Source organism: Stegodyphus dumicola, chromosome 5 (assembly GCF_044657685.1).
Source record: "Stegodyphus dumicola isolate Sdum_Otavi_A_Nest chromosome 5, ASM4465768v1".
Lineage (NCBI taxonomy): Eukaryota > Metazoa > Arthropoda > Arachnida > Araneae > Eresidae > Stegodyphus > Stegodyphus dumicola.
In genome coordinates, this window is record NC_140772.1 from 235033780 (window position 1) to 235057751 (window position 23972).

The following is a 23972-nucleotide window of genomic DNA, read 5'->3' on the forward strand; positions in this document are numbered from 1 at the left end:
GGTTGTTGTATATCAGTAGTGAGGAAGGGCTTCTAGATATATTTAACGTGGACTTGATGTGAGCATTTTCATATAGCTTACTTACGAAGACCAGCGGCCTAGCAGTAAAGACCCTGAACACTGGTAGTTCTGCATGGGGCGTATTCGTGGTTTTCCCTATGTGTAACATGTATACGAGCCAATTTCCCTTAGAAAGTCCTTCACGAAGGAATCCCTCCCTTTAGGCAGATAGACCTCCTGTGCTTTGTCATAACTGAATAAACAAACAATCTATATACTCGACTCTTTGTCACGTGAGAGAGAGGCGAAAACGCGCGCCGTTCGGCTAAAGTGCGCAAGCGTAGTGTTAATCAAATTATCACATCTTTGATATATGAAGTGAGGTAATTTCATTTAAAAGGTTTATCAGTGCATCTCTTCCTAGTCAAATATATGTGATCATTGTCTTAATTAAAATCAACGAGCTATATAACCACTCATCAGTGAGAAGGGAGAGACATACAGCCAGTGCAGAAACAAAGCCAAGACCCCTCGATAAGCATGATGACGGTGAAGCAGTTAGAAAACAAATCTAAATAATCCGCCCAACGATCGACTTTCACATGTGCAGTTCATTAACTATCACATACGCAAAATCTTCTAATCAGTATGTCGCGGGGAAATATATTTTCATTCTCCAAACTACTTAAAACTGTGTGTGAAATACACGAAAGTATTCTAATAGACCAGGGACACCTAATGAGGTTGGTGAAAGCTTTAGTAAAGCTGATGAAGATTTCATGTGTTCCATAAATGCCGTGTGTCAATGAATTTCACTAACCAAGGGAAGTTTAAGAAAATAAAATAATACGAAAACTTATTTGTGTTTAATTTCATTTAACGTATTTTTCTTTCGTAACTTAAAAAATCGATTTTGTTCTAAGAAATCGTCAGTATAAAACCCATGCTAGCTTCTCTTCCTCATTCTGTTTATTACTAGCATCTCAAATAAAAGATGGTGCCTGGACTGACCGAAATTTGATGACTTAACTATTATGAACCTGATTCTTTTAAGTTTTAAGAAGGGGTCGATGTGACAAAAAATATTTTTTAAGGAATTTAGACTCTAGCAAAGTTTGAAAAAACTTGTAATAGACCATAACGAAATCCATTATAAGCAATAATATTTACCCTAAAATGTAAAACTTTCAGAAAGAAAAGTGGTCTCCATAACTTCCAGAAAGAAAGGTTTTCTGCATATTCAGCTTCTCTCTGGGGGAAAAAACCCCTCTCATACGTATTACAGAAATTCGAATCCCGCGAACGGGCTGGTTGCATGGACGCTTTCGTGGTTTTCCCTATGTGTAGCGTGTATACGAGCCAGTTTCCCTTAGAAAGTCCTCCACGAAGGCATCACTCCTCTTAGGCAGATAGCCCTATTGTGCTTTGCCGTAATTAAATAAGCCAAACCAAACCATATGTATTACTATTGAGTTCACTTAAATGAAATTTGATGGAATAAATACTAAGCCCTAACTTTAATATTTTAGGTTACGGAGCAGTTGAAATACGCCGTCTTTCCGTTCCACGCTGGGTACAGAATGGCACAGAAGATTTTGTAATACTTGACTGCGAATACAGTTACACCGAGAACGACTTCCGCCTCGTTGTAAAGTGGTTCTTTGAAGACAATTTGGAGCCAGTTTACCAATGGATACCAGAGCTTGATAGACGACATACATCTGGTGTTCTCCATAACCGTCTGGATCTGGATTTTGCTGTCAATACCGTGGATGCCTACTCCAAATTCAGGGCTCTTAGGATTCCGAAACCTTCCACAGAACTCAGCGGCAAATATACGTGCGTGGTAGCATCACTCGCCAACCAAGATTCACGAGAGCAAGTGATGACAGTTTTTGGTAAGTTCTAAGCTTCAGTATTTCAAGTGCACATTTTTATTTTACTGAATTTTAATGTCAATAATACGCACTTGCGTTTAAATTGGAATAGCTCTGTTAGTAATGTTACCTAATTTTTGACTTTTCAAAAAAGATTTATGAGACGCGAATGCCATATTAGGATGCTGCCAAAAGCAATGTGAAGTAAGATTTAAAATTAAAAAATCTGATGTGTACACCACATGACTTCCTTGTATGGAATATTAAATTATATCCACTTTTTCTTGCATTTCATTTAAACTTATTGGATTGAATTAAATCTACTTCGCCGACAGCGCATTAACCACAATAGAATAAATGCAGTCTTTAAAATTCACCCTATTTGTTTACCATAGCGACACTCTAGCGTTAGGTTCGCTTAACAGTATTATATTTCGTTCATATTATAACTCAGAATGCACAAAATTTATATCATTTAAAGAATTATCTAATCGTTGCCACAGGTTCTATTCAAATACTATAATAAAGCTAGAAAGATGTATAAAAGAAATTAAGCAAACAAAACAAAAAAGAAACAGTATTTCACAAACGATTGAGTATTTCTCATTCAATTAATTCAGTTCTCACTTCGCGGCGAGACAAAAATACATAATTACGAAGTAAATCTTAAACACTTATTTCCTTGAAAAAATTCCAGACAAAATTGAGCATGATTTAATTCGCAATAATAAATGAAGGCGTTTTATCTTTGTTTCTGCGAAGCTAAGTTTCTCTAGATTGGTAACAAATCCACTAGTTTGCTGTTTCAAATGTAAACAATCAATGGCCGCCATAAAAAAAGGCTTAGCTGCACTTAAACAACTTTAAAATTGTTGATAATTCTAAAAATATTGCATACAGATTTACTAAAAACATAAAAACCTTAACCGGAAGGTAAAAACAACATAATTCAATCATTTTTAAAGCAAAAAATGTACAATTTACAAACATATAAGAGCAAAGAAACTGAAATCACTGAGCCTGGACAGAGTGGATATATATATAAATATATTTATATACGTTTGGTCCTGCCGATTGCAACCAAAATACGAGGTGCACATCTACATGTTATAGCAGTTCTATATACAAAATTTCGAGGTTCTGAGGGTACTCGGTTTTCAGTTATGCGAGATACGTACATATGTTCGTACAGACGCCACGGAAAATTCTCCTCAGAATTCATTTTAAAGCAGTTTTATAATTTTTTTGGAGGAAAAGAGTCTTTTATTCTGTCCTTACGTACAGATATTTTGCAAAAATATCGTTAAATTGCATTCGCTAGCCGTCAAAATGGATATTTTCGTTGAAATATGCTGTCTGAAACTTTTAGCGATTACAATACTTTCTTTTTACTTCGTACAAGGAAGTATAAAAAAGAAAATCCGATTTTTGTCTAGAATACACATAGTACTACCATTTAAAAGATTTTTAATTTAAAATATTTATTCTCGTACAAACGAAAGTCTTCTTTCCTATTCTGAATAATAAAAAGATATCACACCCGACATCAGATTCTACATTCAAATCTGTTCTGTTAAATTGCAAAGAATACTCAACTGACCGTGTCCTGTATATAGAATATGATCGATGAGTCATCATACACGTTTTGTAACATTCTCTATAGAGTGTTACAAAACGTTTATGACGCTCTATTAGTCTCTAGTCTTTTTGTCCATATTAGTCTATATTAGTGTATTATACGTATTTTAGTGCATATGAGTCTTCAGTCATTAGTCTTTTTTGAAGCAGGAGACGTGAAAAATGTGCACTACCCTCACTGGAACTACCCCTACAGCTCTCGAATACACGACGAGTGTGCGTTCAATTAAACCACGAAAGCATGTGGTGAGGAGGGAGAAAATACCTTACATACTTCCCCTCTTTGGAGGGCGACTGAGGAAGAGGGGACACCACCTCCATATGCTGGTGGTAACGAATTATCCTCCACCATCTTTAAGTTCGCGCACCACTGTAGATTCATTAGGATTTGTTATGCTGGAGAGGTGAAAAATGTGCCCTGCCCTAGGCGTGACTTGAATCTTGTATCTTTCGAATGCGCGTCGAGTTTTTTTCCAATTACACCACGAAGGTATGTAGGAAGGATAAACCAATGATTTAAGCCGCGAAGACGCGCGCTACTTTTAGCTACGCGAGAACGCGCGTCGGGCTCCGTAAGCCCGAAGCTTTATTTCTTAACAAAACAAAAATAAAATTGCTTGTATAATTGAAGAAAAACATTTAAATAATACAAACAAAGTGTATAAAATGTAAAAAATATTCTTTTAATTTAATAAGTCTAATAAAATTGTATTTTAAACAATTTTAAACTGAAATTATTTATCATTAACAACAAAAAATTAAACTGATCATTAACAACAAAAATTAAACTGATCATTAACAACAAAAATTAAACTGATCATTAACAAAAAAATTAAACGAGCGCAAATGAAATTTAGTACTAATTTATGCAATATTAAAATTTTACAGCAATAATTTCAAAATAAAACTTACATTTCATATTTTTGTTTTGCAAATAATCGTGCTGCGTTTACCACAAATATTTTTCTCGCACATAGCGCAGCAAATTTGTGATTTTCCAGTCCGTTACGCAAAGACTGTAAATTTTTTATCAATTTTCAACAAACTTTTTGAAGGCATATATTATCGGACCCATTTTATTGATTTCTCTTCTAGAAGGGCAGTCTCTTATGCCATCAAACAAACATCTCATTAGAAATAAAAAACGTTTGTTAGACATTGTTAGATGAAAAAAGCACTGTTCCGTCAGTCACCCAAAGGTAGAGAACATTTACGTGAGAAGCCTTGTGGAGTCCTCCAAAATAAAGAAGACAGATAAATGCTCTGATTTCTGTAATATTTGTGGATCGAGCATCTCTCTACCTTCCAAATTTGATGGCAATGGATTCGATATAAATGTTCGCACAATCTACTAGAATTTTTACTCTTATGTTATCCATAAGCAGTTGCCAAGAATTCATAGGGGAGGACACAAATTTTGCTTCACAAACATTTCCGAGCAATTTTATCACAATGTTGTGTGCAAGAGTTCTTACACCAAGTCTTGGCTCTTTTTTATTCCATTTTCTCATATTATATTTGCCATGATAACAATTCGCTGACGGACACAAAATTACTTAATTCATTACTATATTCATCGCTTGATTCTAATGCTCAGAATTCCTCTTCAGAATTCGATTGGGGATCACTAAACTGTTTTTCACCCACTATTTCTTCGTCCTCTTCATTAACTGTATCTTTATCATTCGAACCTTCGGCTAATAAGTTTCTGTAGTCTTTTCATTTCATCGTCATAACTCAAACAGCAAGACATTTTTGCAATTGCCTGATCTCTTTCACAATTTTAAATGACAATGCGATCGCGCGCCTCGGGCCTAGGAAGCCCGGTTACTGAGTTTCTGAGATAAGATGAAGGGTTAAATTCCGGAAAGGCTTGTGAATGACAAGTACATGACCTTAAACGTAGCTACTGAGAATGTCGAAAAATTTCACCAAAGGGAGAAATTTTTGTATTACGTTTTTGTAACGACCGGGCTTCGCAGGCCCGACGCGCGTTTTCGCGGGTTAAGATCGAAAAACCTTTTGAAAATTGTTTTAAATTGCTGTTCTACAATTTGTGGCAAGCACACGTTTCCATCTTATGAACTTTTACTAAAATTTATAAATAACGATAGATCGTTAAGTGGGTTGACTGGAGTTCCTCAGCTTTGTTTTCTAGTGATAAATGTAGATATGCTGTAACAGCACGAAAGAAGAAAACAGCATTATTTATGGGTTGATTCAAAACTGATAATGATTTATGGATATGTCCAGCTCCATAAATCATTCTGTTATGAGATATCTAAGAGGAATGACTATCATTACCAATTCTGAGGTGATGTAGGTATACGGAAATTGTTTTAAGCACGAATTTATTTTTATACGCAATATCACGCTTTTATTAGCCTTTCCATTGTTTTCTGCACATACTACCTCGCATAAATACATGAGTTTGAAAGTGGTTTTTCAACAAAATGCAACAAATAAGCTAGATGATTTTAATAATCATGTTATATCTTCTCGTTAAAATATAGGAACCTTTAATTCATATACGGTCCTTTAATATGCAGCACAGTTTCATTGTGACTTTTGTTTTCATAAATAAATTAGCAATGCAAAAAGTACGCATTGTCATACTATAAGGTATTTCTTCCGCCTTCTTAGCGTGCCATCGTGGTGTAGTGGTCTGCCTGTTGGACTTTTATAAAGCGAATTGTCCAAACGTCGATCTATAACACTCCTTGGACTTTCGAAAGTTTTTCAAGAGAAATGGGATAAAATACTTCTTTTAATACTAAAAAATGCTTTATTGTCTTGGAAATTACAGTGTCGAAAGGTAGTGCAGAATAAAGTTTATCAAATGGAGCATTTAAAATATAAAAAGTTCAGGTAAATATTTCTATAAATATAATGAAAATCGTCTAAAAATGTGCCAACAGCCTCTCTATAAGAAATAAAAATTTATGTATAAAAACATATGGTGATAAATTTAACCACATACAAAATAAATCTGAAAACTAATAGCATAAAAGCAACAAATAAACGTATAACTAAGTAAACCAATACACAACATCCTCAGAATGCAATAAAAAGGATTTATATATTTAACAGATATTCACAAGATTATAAAACTGACATAATTATTTCATCATTGAATTAAAGAACTGGTGATTTTCACTTTAATGTTTAAATCATATGCATCATACTATATCTTAATAAACAGAGCTTGAGGTGTTTATGGACAGTAATCATAATAAGGTATTCGTAATTCTTGTCTGTCTCGGCGGCTGTATACCTTAGAAACCGAGAATTTTGGTCACAAGAACTCCTTTTTTTGATCTTACGCTCGATGAAAGTATTATTTCTTATGTTTCCAAAACGTTTTGGCTTCTTTTCTTACTTTACTCCAAAAAATACAAAATGAACGGTCATTATATAACTCAGCTTCTTCATTTTTTTCATCATTAATTACTCATTAATTTCATCATTAATTTCATCATTAATAACTCAGCTTCTTCATTTTTTTCATCATTAATTACTTTAAAGCCAAAATAAATGCAAAAACTTAAAATTTTAAAAAAAAAGTGTTCGAAGGTATACAGCCCCCATTCGTAATTCTTGTCTGTCTCAACTTACGTTTAATAAATATCAAAATTTGATTATTGATATTTCACTTGTGGAATGATAAAAATGTGGATGGTATTTTATTTGAACTGTAAGATTTTGTTATATTTGGGGGGGGAGAATATTCACTTTGTTTATAATAAACTATTCTTAAAAAACATAATGATAAATTTAATAAGAGATGGATAAAAAATAGTAAGCATATGGTTTGAGATGGCTTTTGTCTTTCACAAATTCTTTAATAATAAAAGAGTTCTTCGTGAAAGGATTACTTACATATCAAAAATTAGTACATTTCATATTTTTACTCTGACCTTAACTGTTATTTACCGATATTATAACACCTGGAATGAAAATTAAATAAAATTATAGGAATTTTTATTGCAACTTACTTGCATTTTATTATATGTTATTCGGCATTAAAAGCATTAATATGCTAATTATTATTACAGATTATACAGATCTATCCCACATAGCACAAAAACATCCTTGGGATATCCCGAGGATGTTGCTCGCGGGATATGCGCACATCCTCAGGACATCCCGGAATATCCCGCGAACCTCCTAAACACCTCCTCCTGAGTGCTTAATGTCACATCCCGGGAGATCCTCAGGACATCCTAACTAAGTCCCATCGACAGCGTGCGGGATTTTATTAGGATATGAACTCCTACTTACTACATCCTCAGGACATCCCGGGATATCCCACTAACCTCCTAAAAACATCCCATTATATCCTAAAAACATCCTATCTATGTCCCATTGACAGTGTATGGGATGTTATTAGGATTTAAAGTCCTACTTACTACATCCTCAGGACATCCCGTAATATCCCAGTTTCCTCCTAAACTCATCCTCCCGAGTGCTTAATGTCATATCCCAGTATATCCTCAGGACATCCTATCTAGGTCCCACGGGCAGCGTATGGGATGAATTATCAGGATTTGAAATACTAGTTACAATATCCCTTTAACCTCTTAAATACATACTCTCAACTGCTTAATGTTACATCCCAGTATATCCCCAGAAATCTTCTTTATATTCCAGTGAAAGTGTGTGAATGTGTTGTGATAACCTGAAACTTGCTTATTTTCCACAGACAGTCTCAGGTCCTCCATCTGTGGTTACTATGGAAAAATAAGAAATATTAAGAATATTTATTCAATTTATTTTTCTAATTTGATTTTCAATTTATTTAATAATTTGTAAATATATCTAAAACTGAGCAAAATACTTTAAATGAATTATTAATACAAAATATTATAAGAGAAAATTTTGCTTTAAAATATGAAAAATCTTTCGATCATTTTTAACCATTCAATAGCCCAAAACTGAATTCCTCGATATATTCATAATTAAATTATTCTACAAATTCAGTTCTGACTTCAGTTAATTTGTATTTAAAATTCAATAATAAAATTAAGCATTTAATAACCTTTAAGTAGTGGACCACATGTGTGTAAATTTTGAAATTCTGAACTTAAGTCGGTTACGTTGATTGAATCATTATTCATGGCTACAATACGATTAAACAGTTCATGAGTTCGAATTGCTACTTGCTGTAATTGAGCGGAATATTTTCTTTTCTAATCAATTTTTTATAGAAGATATATAGCTTTCAAATTTAAATGCACTGTAATTATCTAACGGCCCAAACATTTTTACATCTTCGCAAATATGCAGTAGGCTGTGAACAGAGAAATATACTGTTTTTCATAATAAAGCCCAAAATTTACTACGAAGAGTTTTAATAGAGACTGTGCATATTCATCAATTGCCGTCTGATTCTGTATTTTGCATAAGAGTCTAATCGAAATATGAAGTAGTAAAAAATGATCATATAGCTTTTTGTTAAATTTAAAAAAAAAAAAAAAAATGTGGGCTAGTGTACAGTAAAAATTGACGGTATTCTGTAGCTTTCCAGTGTTTCAATTCTCTTAGAGTTGGTTCCTTGGTTTTCTTGCAAATTCAATTGGTACATAAGGCATTAAAAAGTGGTCATTAAAAAAAAAAAATTAGTTCAACATTTTTATGTGGTAATCGTACTTGTAAGGGGCCTCCGCCTATCCTATAGTAATCATTTTTTGTACTACTCTTAAGCACACAAGGGGCATAAAGTCTAACAGAATATTTATTAGTCCTATATTTGGAATATTCCTTAAAATGGGATAATCGTTTTGGTAATCATCATCAGTCAGTTCTTCTTGAGACATAAAAGTTCATATTCCGAATCACAGTTTGAAATGGAACTTAAAGAATATTTTCTAGTGCGAAAATTCGTCACAGGTTTTTTTCATAATTAAATGCTACTTCATCTTCTGACGAATCCGATAATATACATTGATTTATTCTGCTGTAAATCCGTCTTTTAAATATCTGAGATAATTTTTTTTTTAGTTCTGATCGTTTTTGTAGAATAAAGGAAAAATTTTGAAACTTAATTTTCACACTCTCTCAATGTAACGTTGCAAGCGTCAGCAAATCAGTTCGTAACTGAAAGAGAATTTGGAACGACGGCTTTTAACGTTTAGCAGAATACCTGAATTCTGGAAATCAGAAAGAAGTACGTGTACTTTCCACTTTGTGGGGTTCTTCAAGGATATCACCATTACGGAGCAATTAAAACCATTGGGGGCGTCCTTTGTTGTGAAGGGATGTTTCCCTTGTAGGGGATACAATGAAGGGAAGGTCTGACACATAAATCTGTCACGTTAACAAAAGAGAAATCTTGGGGCATCAGCTACAGAAAAAGTGCTCAGAGGTGTTACATTCTGAGCGGAGCTCAGTTTCTCAAAAGCAAAGAAAATTTGAGAAGCAGTTTTACGAACAATGATAGTGATGGAAACAAACATTTAAGATTTTCAACTTCAATTGTTATTTATAGTATAAAATAAAGTAATAAAACTGCTGAGTTTAAAGAACGTGTTTAATTTAAAAATTAAATCATTTTAATTTAAAGTTTGAACATCTATTTAATCCGTTATCTAATTTTGAGTTTTCATAACAACATTTAACTTTGTGTTATATACCTTGAAGAAACGTGTTTACTGCATTTTCTGGATGTTACAAATAAATTAATAAAGCAGTAATTATTGTTAAATTATGAGGTATCATGTAGCATTGCCGGCATAACGTATAAGACTGCAGAGCGTTGGATATATTTTTTCGCGCTTTGTTTAGCAAAGACCGAATATTTGTATGGTTAAAGAGGTAGCAAAGTGAGGTTTGAGGAGAGTAAGAACTTAATGTTAGTTCTTCCCATTCTTAAACCTCATTTTCCTATTTCAGAGAGGTAAAAAATCAGTTACTTCTTACCTCAGTCGCTTTGAAAGACTAATTCTCATTATTAAAGAACTTACCAGAAAATGAACGAAGAAACTGCAATGCAATTTTTAGCCAAATAAAATTATTCTTCTGTTTATAAATTCAAATTAAAGCAAGTTAAACCTCGTACAGACTAGTTTTTAACTGCGCCTGTAAACTAAAATTTCGTTTGTTAAAAAAAAATATTGTTACTTATTACTGCACAGAACTAAACATCATTCATTACTAATATAATAGTGTAACAGATCAAAAAGTATTTTTTTCTTTTGCAGTTTCAAAATATTTATTTCTATGCTAAGAACTATCGATGAATTTAATAGAATACTTTTATAACTTGATATTTCTGATTAGTGCCTCAGAGACGGATAAGTGATTAATGACTGATTGCCGTACAGAAGGGCTCAAGTTCGAATGCCAGATAAGGCATGGATGTACATCATGCCCATCTGTTCACAGGATCATAGGATTCATAGGTTCATAGGAACATAGGATAAGTTCATAGGATGTCTTCGTGAAAGATTTTCTGAGTTAACCTGTAACGTAAATAATATTTGTGTTCAAAGATATTCGAAAAGTATCTAAAATAATGTTTACAAAATATATTATGTAGCAATTAGAATTTAATCGTAAACACACTTTCAATATGAAACTCAAAACGGCTGAAAACACGTGCATATAATTTGTAAGAAAGTACTCTGATCACTAGACACTGTGAAACAAAAACAAAAATTTGAAAATATTATTACTTATCACTTACAGCCAACATATACAAGACAAAAACCAGTGTAAGCATAACAATTAAATTTTCATATGCAGAATAGGTAATCCATAGAGTAAGATTTCGATTATTATAACATGACTTGCGAGTGGTACAAGGTTACTTTACTTTAATATTTTCAGATATGAGCTTCCATAAAAAGTAAGTACTGAAGATATCTGAGAAACAACATCCTCGGGAGATCTTCATATATCCCGGGATATTAGGACTTGAACAGGACATTAGATGTTGATTTACGAAGTCCTCAGGATATCTGAAAATCAACATCCTGAGGAGATCTTCATATATCCCGGGACATTGAGATTTGAATAGGATATCCTCAGGATGTTGACTTAAGAAGTCCTCAGGATATTTGAGAATCAACATCCTCAGGATATCCTAACTGCTTCCCGGGACATTGCGACTTAAATAGGATATCCTGAGGATGTCTTGTGTTATGGGGGATGCATCAATAGAATCAGCAAAGCCTGCGCTATGTATGCTATCTGTACTAAATGTGCTCTGAATATTACTGATTATATATAGGGATATGATAATTTGTTCCTAAACCTGAGAAGGCGGTATAAGTTGGATGACTGTCAGTTGAAGGATTTGTATATAGTGTAATTACTCAATTGTATATATTGTAAAAAGCTAATTGTCTTCAGCCCCTTACTGTTACTATACTGTTACTAAAAAAATGGGCCTATTTCATGACTTTAGTCTGTCCAATAGCTCTTGGACAGTGAAAATTCCTTTTTCCTTTCTTAAATTCTTAATCATTGCGACACGACAATTAGCCAGAAATTAATTAATTTCCATTCACTAGAATTTTCAAAAAAATCTTAATAGACAGTCTCACTCAAATTAGAACTCCACATAATACATCCCTCGAGAATTCCAAGTCCCACCCACTACCATAAATTACTTCACCCAAGTCTTACCGACTGTTATTATTCAAAGCCCCCACTGCCGCTAAGAATTTTCGGACACGAAGAGAACACTTTGCCAACTCCCCCACTAGAAAGAATGTAAGTTACTTAATACCTTTTCTGGCCTTTATATCTTCATATACATTCACTGTTCTTATTATATTTTATTTTTTATATTATTTTTATATTATATTTATATTGTCTTTGATTTATTTTTACAAAGTTTGCATTATTTATCTTATTTTGTAATCTTCTATGTTTATTTCAACTTTACTTTGAATTCGATTTCATAATGACAATTTCCAGTGTTTAATTTTTACATATAATATAGAACTCAAATGCATAAACATGAAAGTGACGGGGACGGTTACTCGGGTTAATTAGGATTTCTCTACAGTAATTGCTTTTTACTCCAAATTGAATTGACTAAAATACTTCATAAGAATAAGTTCTTTGAGTATCAGCATTGGATCATAATCCCTTCTATTCGCAGAAATATTTGGCCTGACTAGAATTGCCGGTTTGGCTTCAACTTATAACTCGAGTAAAGACGAAACACTTTCGTATTTACGTATTTTTTTCAATTATTGTTCATTGAACGGGAGTTGGTTTGTTCCCCTTGAAAAGTCAACTAATTTCCTATCAATGACAATGATTACATGTTTTTAATTTTTCCTTTTACAACTGAAATTTTACTCTTCGTGATGATTTAACTCCAGTCCCCGTTAAAACATTATTAACATTTTGCTTTCAAATTACTTCAAAACGTCTTTCAAAATATAACTTACCAGTAAGGATTCACTCTTTTAAAATAATTCTACTTTAATTAAACTTAGGAGATAATATAATCAATTAATCAATACTGTTTAGGAAATAAATTATTATTAACTAACTTTGCAGCAATTACGCAAGTAGTAATATCTTGTTTTCGCACTAAATGGATTTAAGATCATACAACATTTGATTATATATATATGTATATAAATTCTGTATTTATAACTCAAACATTCATGAGCGACATGTAGGGATATTTCTTCGACATCACAACTGTGTAAATATTTAACTTTTATAACAAAATTTCGGTTTCGAACTTAGGCTACAGGTCCACCAGTGGCCGAGCGATAAAATCCGATAAACACTGCTAGTTCGGTCAAGGGTTCGAGTGTTGGAGACCGGGCTAGCTGCATGGGCGTTTTCTTTTTTTCCCCATGGGTAACGTGAATACGAGCCAGTTTCCCTTAAAAAGACCTCGAAGAAGCATCCCTACTTTTCCGTGTAGTGCCTAAGGACGGAGAGCATAATAAATAAAAAAAAATGTAGGCTACAAATATTTTCAATTTTAATATAACGACGTCATAAATAGGTCCTACATGTTTCTCCTCAGATAGAATAATCAATCAAAAATCATTTCACTTTGAACTCAAAATATATATATAGTATATATGCATATAAAGTTTGAGTTCTAAAATTGTTTTAAAGTAACTTCAATGTAAATTGTTAAAAATGCTTAACGGGAACTTGAATTAAATCATGAATAACAAAATTTCAATTGTAAAAAGAAATAAATTAAAAGCAAGTAATTAAATTAAATGCAAGTAATCATTGCCATTCATCGGAAATTAGTTGACTTTTCAAGGGGAACACACCAACTCCCGTTTAAAGAACAATAATTAAGAAATAAAGACGAAGGTGTTTCGTCCTTTACTCGAGTAATAAGGTGATGCCAAACCGGCAATTCAAGCTAGGCCAAATATTTCCGTGCATAGAAGGGATGAAGAACCAATGCAGAGAAACACTCAATTGAATTAGCTAAAATGCTTAATCGGAATGAGTTCTTTGTTTCTCTGCATTGGTTCTTGATCCCTTCTATTCACGGAAATATGTGGCCTAGCTTGAATTGCCGGTTTCGCATCACCTTATTACTCGAGTAAAGAAAGTTTTGAATTAAAATGCATAAACACGAGGGTGTCGGGGGACAATTACTCGAGCAATATCAATTTTACTGCAGAAATTGCTTTTCACTCAAAATTGAATTAGCTAAAATGCTTAATCGGAATGAGTTCTTTGTTTCTCTGCATTGGTTCTTGATCCCTTCTATTCACGGAAATATTTGGTCTAGCTTGAATTGCCGGTTTGGCATCACCTTATTACTCGAGTAAAGGACGAAACACCTTCGTCTTTATTTCTTAATTATATTCTTTATTTCTTTATTCTTAATTATATATATATATATATATATATATATATATATATTATATCTATAATGCTTGTAACGTTGCACGCCTCCAACTTGCACGCAACCAAGGGGTGACTGTGAAAACTGGATAAAACACAGAGTCTTGTAAAGGGTTTAAGTCCCTTTTTATTCAACGTAATAAATTGCAATTGCGTGCTTTGACGCTCACAGACTGCGCCAACTCGGCGGTCAAATCTCGGCGGTCAACTCGGCGGTTTAAATCATAATACTTCCGCTGATAATTTGAATCCTTGCGCGTTCTACTCAAATTTACATATTCTGGCATTGGCAGTTCCAGGGGAAAGTAAGGCTTGACAGGAAAGATAGTTTAAACTTAAAATAAATGTTAGTTAAAATAAATATAAACCCTACATTTGCCGCTGCCAGAATTTGGAAAACATGGAAGCAGGTCCTACAAACGACCTGTTGTAAGTTTCTCTAATTCTGAACTAACTGGCGAGAACCTCGTTTACAGAAAAAAAAAATCTTATGTAACAAATTGTATACTAAAATTCTGTTGATCGTTATAAAGCTCTCTTCTTACAGCAACTTTTCCTGGACTTCATCAATCAATCTTGGTCTTTCCTTCCAGCATCTGGAAGGAATAAGTATCAGTATCTTTCTAAATACATTATAATTTACACTTTCTTGACACAATAAATTTTTGTTTTTAAACGATTCGTTTTTCTTAGTTATTGCTTACTTCACATTCATTCAATTTTTCAAGCATTAATTTAACTTTACCCTGGCTCTCCACCGTGTGTGGTGTCAAACGGGAATATTCGTGTTTTAGTCTTACAACACTTCCCCTAACCACCGTGATTTGTTAGAATTCAACGACCAAATAGACACACCTTACTCGGCATTCAACAACTCAATGAGCTACTTTAATATTCTTAAAAATTCAAATGTAGGTGGAGAACCCTATAAAACACATTCATTCTAACTTCCCCCTCATTCATCTTTAAACATGCAGGCTTTCGCTCTAAAGCATGACTTTATCAACAATTTAATACTTAAATTTTGACTTCATTGCTTTTAAGCATTCACTTTTAGCATCTACAATTTTATGCTTCTAGACTAAATTCTACTTTTACATAACATTCAAGTATTTACGTACATTTACAAAATTTTAATACATATGATTTTTACCATTTACCATAAAATGAATAAGAGAAAATAAATTTTTACTTTACTCATTCTTCGCCAAGCTGGCGGCACTGAAACTAAAATTCTTATTAATACAAGAATACGAAGTTATTTTTATCTTCGGCCAAATTTTGGCTTTAACATAACAGAATTAGTCTTTCGACCAACAGAAAATGCTTGTTTTTGCTTTTACACTTAAAGAAAATAATACTTTTGCCTTAGCTAAATAAAGTAAAACAAAACTAAGTCTCAACCGAGACATATTGACTTTCGTCAAAACATAGAACTTCGTACTTATGCATAACATTTCGGAACAAAAGAGAAAAAAAAAATATAGAGGGTTTTAACTTATCTTTGAGTTTTCGATGCTTGAAACTCCGTCATTCGTTTTTGGCAATATTGTTCCCAAGTTAGAGGTTTCATGAATGTTAATCTTCTCCTTACTGCCCTCCGAGTGTCGTCCACATTACTTTTTCTTTTGCGTCCTCTACATGCTGGCCTCTTGGCGGAGTAATCGTCTGGTGGTTGGCATTTCCGTTTTTCCCTGGGACGGCTAGTCTTGACGTCCTCCGATCTGGAGTCCTTCTTGAATTTCTTCTGTTCGTCGTATTTTTGTGCCTCCTGTTGCCGTTTCAGTTTCCGGAACGGCGGCCTTGCTGGCACCTGACTCTGTGGCCGTGTGCGCGTTTTCCTTGATGTATAATTTTTCCTGCAATCCTTTGTAGGTTTACCACGGTTTACCACGGTTTACCACGGTTTTTCTCTTTACCACGGTTTCTTTACCCGGTGCATCTGTATTTTTGTTTTTCTTAAACGCTGGAGTTTGAAAATTATTTTTTTCTTTTTGATACCGACGTCCGGGTTGTAGAAGGGCTAGGTCTCTCTTCAGTTCTCTGTTTCTTGGGTGGTGGGATAGTTGTTGTTGTCTCTGGATCTTCTACTTCGTTTAGACTTGAGTCCTGCAAGAAACTTTTAAGGATTTCAAAATCATTTGGATTATAGTATTTTTTCACCTGGTCGGGACTTGCTTTACAGATTTCCCCTCTCTCGTTCTTAAGATATAATACTACTCCTTTGATTTCCTGAATTACATAGGGGCTTTCAAACTTTGGAGCTAGCTTTGCCGTAAAATTGTCTGGGGCACTTGATAAAGAAAATTTCCGCTTCAATACTTTATCCCCAACTTTAAAATCTGCTTCACGGCGTTTTCTATCATAATATATTTTCTGCCTATTTCTTGCCGTATCCGAGCTTTTAAGCGCCTGATCAATCAGCTTTTGCACATCTTTTTGTTTAAACTCCTGCTCTCTTTGTTGCACAAAGAATAATTTATCTAAAGGCGTAATTAATTTTCGGCCTAAGAATAATTCTGCTGGAGTTTTTCCCGTAGTATCATGATGTGCCGTTCTTAAAGCATAAGCTAATTCATTTATGTAGCCATCCCAGCGCTTGTGATGTGTGCTCACGTAACTGCGAATTATTTTTACTATGTTTTTATTAACTCTTTCTGCTATGTTAGCCTGTGGTCTATACGGAACCATTTTGATATGGCGTATGCGAAGTCCATTGCATATGTTTTCAAATATTTGACTAATGAATTGTTTTCCGTTATCGCTAATGACTTTTATCCGTGCACCGTATTTTAAAATGTATCTGTGTAAGAATGCATCTGCGACTGTTTTGGCTGACGCGCGTTTAAGTGGAACAATTTCTGTCCATTTTGGAAAATGATCTACTATTACTAAAAGAAAACGATTTTTATTTAACTCGCTCTGGGGGAAGGGACCAAGAAGATCTATGCCTAAAATTTCATTCGGAAATGTAGCGCGAATGCTATTTAAGTACCCGGCCGGGCTGTAATCAATATCATTTATTAACTGACATTGATTGCAGGACCTGACATACGCCGTTACTATTTTGTATAATTGCGGGAAATATACCGCCTCGCGTACCCTTTTTAAAGTCTTTCTGACCCCTAAATGGCCGGCTGTTTTTGCTTCGTGCAACTCCTTCAAAATGCTTAATCGAAGCGAGGCTGGGATGACTGGCTTATACTCAAGATTTTCGTTTGTTGTTTTCGTATAAAATAATAAATTATCTATTATTTCATAGTTTTTTGCTCTATTTCTTATCGCATCGATATCTGTATGCTCAAAGCTTTCGGGGTCTTTCAAATAAGCATAGATATTTCCAAATTCAGGATCAGCTTTCAGTTCAGTAATAACCGTATCTCTAGAATCTAAAATTTTTGAAGTCAATACAGCGCATTTAAGTTCATTTCCTTCATCGTCCAGTTTTATACGAGAAAGTGCGTCAGCTACATTGTTTTCCTTACCCGGTTTATATTTTATTGTGATATTATATTCTTGGAGTTTTAAAGCCCATCTTATTAACCTGGGCGTTAGGTTTTTCCCCGAGTAAAGTCTACCAACAGCCGCATGATCCGAAAAGACTGTTACTGGCGATTTGCCGAAATAAACTCGAAATTTGTGTACAGCCATTAATACGGCTAATGTTTCTCTTTCTGTAGCTGTATAATTCCTTTGTGTCTGATTCAATGTTTTACTAAAAAATGCCAGAGGATGGTTATTTTGCATAAGAACCGCACCCACCGCATAGTCTGACGCATCTGCTGCAATTTCCAGGTTTTCGTCCCCCTCCGGGACTTTTAAAACAAGGGCATTAATAAGCGCTTCTTTTAATCTTTCAAAAGCTGTGTTAGCTTCCGCTGTCCACGTAAATTTACCCCTTTTTCTTTTGATTACTAAGAGTGGTTCAACAATATTAGCGAAATCTTTTATGAAAGATCGATAGTAAGAACATAACCCAAGGAAGGAAGAAAGTTTCTTGGCGGTGTTGGGCGGTGGGAAATTCTTAATAGCTTTTATTTTTGAATCTTGCGTTTCTATACCCTTTTGCGGAATTTTATAACCGAGATATTTAAGTTCTTTAGTTGCGAACTTGCATTTTGAGGCGTTAATTGTAAGACCGGCCTCTTTTAATAATTTAAAAACTTGTTCTAGATCATTAATGTGTTGTTCCAACGTACTACTCATTATAATTATATCATCTAGATAAATTAAAGTTGATTTTCCTAGGACAGGCTTTGGAACAATGTCCATAGCTCTCTGGAATGTTGATGGGGCCCCACACAACCCAAAAGGCATGCGTAAAAATGCATAAGTGCTCGATTTTGTTATAAACGTGGTTTTATGTATATCTTCGGGTCTCATAGCTATTTGATAGTAGCCAGACGTTAAGTCCAAAGTAGACATATATCTTGTCGATTTGATCTGTCTAATGATCTCGTCTATAACCGGCAAAGGGTAAACTGGAAATTTGGTAATACTATTTAGTTTTCTGTAATCAATAGCAAACCTCCAAGCCCTTTTATCCGAAGGAGGAAACTCATTCTTTTTCCTACATAGTACGACTGGACTCGCGTACTCACTATTTATGGGCGTTATTATTTTATTCTTTAACATCTCCTGAATATGTTCTTCGATGATTACGTCTTTTTGTTTTTCATACCGATAAGGTTTAATTTTTTTTAACATAAAAAAATCGGTTTTCGGCATTTAATTGAATCTTGTGCGTAACTATTTGGCAGTTTCCTGGTTTTTCTGAAAACAAATGAGAAAAATTACTCACCACTTGCTGTATTGCTTTACTTTCATGGTCATTCAGATGGCTAAGGTCCACTTGCGGTGTCTGCACAGGTTCCACCACCCCCTGGTCCATCTCCAACACCACGGAACTATCTTGAAAATTTAATTTGGCCCTCGCGGCCCTTAAAAACTCCATACCTAAAATAAGAGAGTTTTGCAGGTCTTTCACTACAAAAATTAATACTTTGAGACTTTCCTCTTTTACCTGTAAGTTTAATGATAATTTCCCGATGCAGTGACATGTTTTTCCTTGCGCCGCTATAATTTCCGTATTTTTGGTTTTAAATAATCGTACCCTATAAAAATTCTTTTTGAAGAAATTTTCACTCATAAAATTTCCTTCTGCTCCTGTATCGATGAGGGCTTCTACTGGTACATCGCCAACCAGGACTTGTATAATTGGTAGCTGTGAGTTTTTTACGATGACCTTATTTAAATGTCTATCTCAGGGTTTTTTTAAAACTTCCGGGGTCTGGACCCTCCCTTTCACAGGCCCCTCTACTCGTTTAAAGCTTTCCTTTCAATCTGTGTCTTCTGGGTACGCGGATGTTTATTTTCAAATTTTCTTTTTGGGCCTTGATCTTCGAGTTTCGATGCGTTAGCTTGATAGCTTTTTCCCCCATAAGAGCGATTTCCACTTCTGGTTTCCTCCTTTGAAGATTTCCTTCGGGTACTTTGAGAATATGTTTCCCCTCTCGCTTTTTCCGCTATTCTGCGATTTTGAAACTTCACCGCCAATTCGAAGAGTTCCTGCAATGTGCTTGGGTTTCTAATTTCAAAGTAGTCTTGAACAGCGGGTAACAATCTTGGTAATATTATTTCAATAATCTCCGCATCGGGTTTCTTTCCATACAGCATATCCTTTAGCTTGATTTTTCGTAGAATAAAGTCCGTCAATTCTGCTATATCCCGTTGATAGAAACTATATAGTTCGGCTTCTAGCCGTGCGCGATCTTTCACTATGGGGAAGGCCTTTACTAACGATTTTTTGAAATTTTCAAATATATATGTCTGGCTTCCAAATTCCCCTAATAAAAATTTGCCTATATTTTTCCACCATAGCGCGGCCTGTCCTCTTAGTGCTGATGTGGCGATGGCAACTTTTTGCCTTTCAGGAACAGGGTAGAGCTGAAAGTGGTTTTCTAGACCTTCTAGAAATACCGCCACCGAATTTTTTCCGTCGAAATGGACGTTTGGCTTGATTGACGCTCTCAAAGTCTGGACCAGGTATCCAAATCCTTCCAACTGAGTTGTCATTTCTTGGTGTTGTCCAGCGGCTTCCATCCAATTTTCGGCCATTTCAGTTCGATAAGTGTTCGGGAGCCAATGTAACGTTGCGCGCCTCCAACTTGCATGCAACCAAGGGGTGACTGTGAAAACTGGATAAAAAAACAATGAGTCTTGTAAAGGGTTTAAGTCCCTTTTTATTCAACGTAATAAATTACAATTGCGTGCTCTTGACGCTCACAGACTGCGCCAACTCGGCGGTCAAATAAAAATAATAACCTGAAAAGAAACTAAAAACAAGACTCTAACTACGAGGCTCTCTAAAATAACTAACTCACCGCGTTTTACAATACCGCTGCTAATTCAGGAGACTTGAAGCTCACTTGAACGATTAACACTACTTCCCGCCAAGCACATAGGCCGCAATGCGGGGTTCTTCAATTTCTCGCTAACTACCTCCGCGCTCGTGAAGTAAGCATATCACACACCGAACTCGTTTCCTCTCTATTTAAATCATAATACTTCCGCTGATAATTTGAATCCTTGCGCGTTCTACTCAAATTTACATATTCTGGCATTGGCAGTTCCAGGGGAAAGTAAGGCTTGACAGGAAAGATAGTTTAAACTTAAAATAAATGTTAGTTAAAATAAATATAAACCCTACATGCTATATAAGCGTATAAAGAAGCAAATTATAATTTTTAAAATATTTTTAGCATGAGTTATCATAGAATTTTAAAACTTAAAAGAACAGTTAAAAGAATATATATAAGTAGAATTATTATAACTGTTAAGAGTGATCCAAATATCATTACTGACAAAGAATTGGAAAACCAAGCGAGCTAATATATAATTTCTACGATAATACAGAAATACTAAATAAGAAATATAAATTTAATTTCTAGTTGTTAGACATCATAAGTTGATTCGATTTTGGCATGCTCGTAAGCCATTCACAAATCAACTGTGAATGCAATCAGTAAGAAAACTCATTAATGGAAAATAATTCAAAAATGAGAGCAATAACAAGTAGCCAGTTGAACAAACAAATCAACTGAATTAATTCAGAGCACGAATAAAAATCACGTACAGAAGTCGAGGAATCATCGATTTGCAGTAGCATTACAAGTAATTACAGCAGAAATATAAAAATGCTGTTTATAAATATTAATTTTATTAAAGGAGAAAACGGAATGGTTGCATTCTGTTTTCCTCTTCTCGTTAATAACTTTCATGGGAAGAAGAAAGTTTGCTTATAGAAAGCCATTACTCAAAACATATTAAATTCTGACAATTAAAATCAAGAAAATATTCAAAATACAGAATTTAGCAAATGATGCGAAAGTTTCTAGGCCATGTCAATCAACGAAATACGTTTCAGAAGTTTCACATCTCAAAGCAACTTACGAAAATAAATTTTCTTCAGTAAATCGCGTGCCATATAGGGGACGCCCAACACTTTTTCTAACTCTTATCTTCAGTTCTCTATTCTGTGCTGTCAAAACTCATATCGAACATAAGACTTTTATGCAAGGTAAGGTAAACAGAACATTTGCATAGCCTATTCATTTTCTACTCGAAGCAATGCATAATGTATTATTCGTATTGCTTATAACTGAGGCGAATGATTAGAGAGAAAAATACAAGCGAAACTCGAAAACACAAAAATTAACATTTTTTTTTTCTTTATTGGCACACGCTAGGTCGTGTGTAAAGTACAGAGGACATTCATTAAACATAAATGACCACTGCAAAATGAAATGGACACGTATCGAAGGAAACGAGGCAGAACCATCACTTAATGGAATCACATTTGGGCAATTGGTGGACGTGGGAGACACCTGATCCAAAACAACATTACCGAGTTGTGTAATAGTGGCAGCAACCCTTTCTATCCCCACTTAGTCGAGCGCGTTAATTTTTCAAAGGCTTTCTGTAACGGCTCTTTTCGCGGGGCAACGCGCATTGTATGATTTGGGAATCCATTTATGTCGGCTTCGCTAAACGTTTTTAACCATGTTTGTGCAATGGCCATGTTACCTAAATTAGATTGAATCCATTCCCTGTCTGGTTCATCGACGATCCATTATTAGGGGCTGTGCTATTTTGCTGTCAAAAGATAGAAAGAGTGAAATTTCACGTGCTCCGATGGGTATTTGCTGTTAATGATTATACAGAGCAAAGTGCGTGTTTTACAAATGGGAAAATTTGGAAGGGTTGCAATAAGAAAGGTAATCAGTCAGCCATTTTATATGATTTCGTAAATGCAAAAAGAAGGTCCAACCTGCGTAATTATAGATAGAGAAAAAACAACTGCATGTTTAGAAATATAAATCATCACTTTCAACTAGTACATCATTTTTTACATGCTTCATCATTCCACATAAATTTAGACAGGCATTAACAATGTTTGAATTTTAACCCTGCGCATACTTACAGTCCAATAAATTACCACAATTAGTTTTAAAGACTGTCACTTATATTTAGCAAAATATAGAATATATTTTAAATTATTTGACTGAATTTTAACTTTTCTATAATTTACACTTTTCTATAATTTGTTGTCTAATACTCTCAAGAACACAAGTACAGATACATAGATAGAATAAAGTTAGAATTGTTAAATTAAGTCGATGTTACGAATTCATGAGAGATTATAAGGTATTTCTACCACTTTTCAAGCGTCCTTCGTGGTGTGGTTCTGCACACTGGGCCGGTATACAGAGGTCCGCGGTTCGATTACCGGTGAAGGCGGTTGCTAATTTTTCATGTCTCCGGCTTCCAAAAAAATCCTAATGACTCTACAAGATTAAGACTGAAAAACATCTTATTAGATGAAATATACTGAAAAACTAAAAATATAATCTGTAACCAACAGCACTAACGAATTATTAAAACAAAGTTTGGCAAAATAAAATATTAAATATTTGAAAAGAAATATTTATATTGATTTATACATTTAGTTCTGGAAACTACGAAATATAAAATACTAAATCAGAAAACAATAAATATTAAATAATTACCATCGTGAAAAACATAATTTTTTTAAAATCTCACACTGAAAGAACACACTGAAAATAATTACAAAATGGGAAACGATACTTTTTACTTCCTGTGGGGAAGTACAGGAAGTATTGTAACCGCGAAAAATGTGGGTAACGGTAGCACGCTGGGCTGCTATTCCAGAGGTCCGTGTTTCGATTCTCGGCGAAGGCGTTTGCTAATTTTTCATCTCTCCGGCCTGAAATTAACCTAATGACTCTACAAGTGGCGCCCGAACTAAAAGGGTTGTGGATGATGATTCTTCGCACCCAGGATTTGACGACTAGGTTCCCTAAAACCCTAGTCGCCCTTTAAAAAGGGTATTAAATAAGGTATTTCTCCCACTTCCCTAGCGTGCCTTCGTGGTGTAACGGTAGCACCCTGGGCCGTTATTCCAGAGGTCCGTGGTTTGATTCCCGGCGAAGGCGGTTGCATATTTTTCATCTTTTCTGCTTCCAATTAACCTAATGACTCTACAGTACATTTCTTTTTCTGATTGCAATAGTCGGTACCAATCGT

General features: G+C 34.5%; 1 protein-coding gene across 1 annotated transcript in view; it reads left to right on the top strand.

Annotated features, from left to right (window-relative positions):
• Nucleotides 1-23972, top strand: part of LOC118189316 (uncharacterized) — a 181376-nt gene that overhangs the window by 90836 nt on the left and 66568 nt on the right. Inside the window, exon 2 of the mRNA XM_035359897.2 lies at nt 1530-1898. Coding sequence (XP_035215788.1) covers nt 1530-1898 — 369 coding nt within the window. The remainder of the gene's footprint in view (nt 1-1529; nt 1899-23972) is intronic.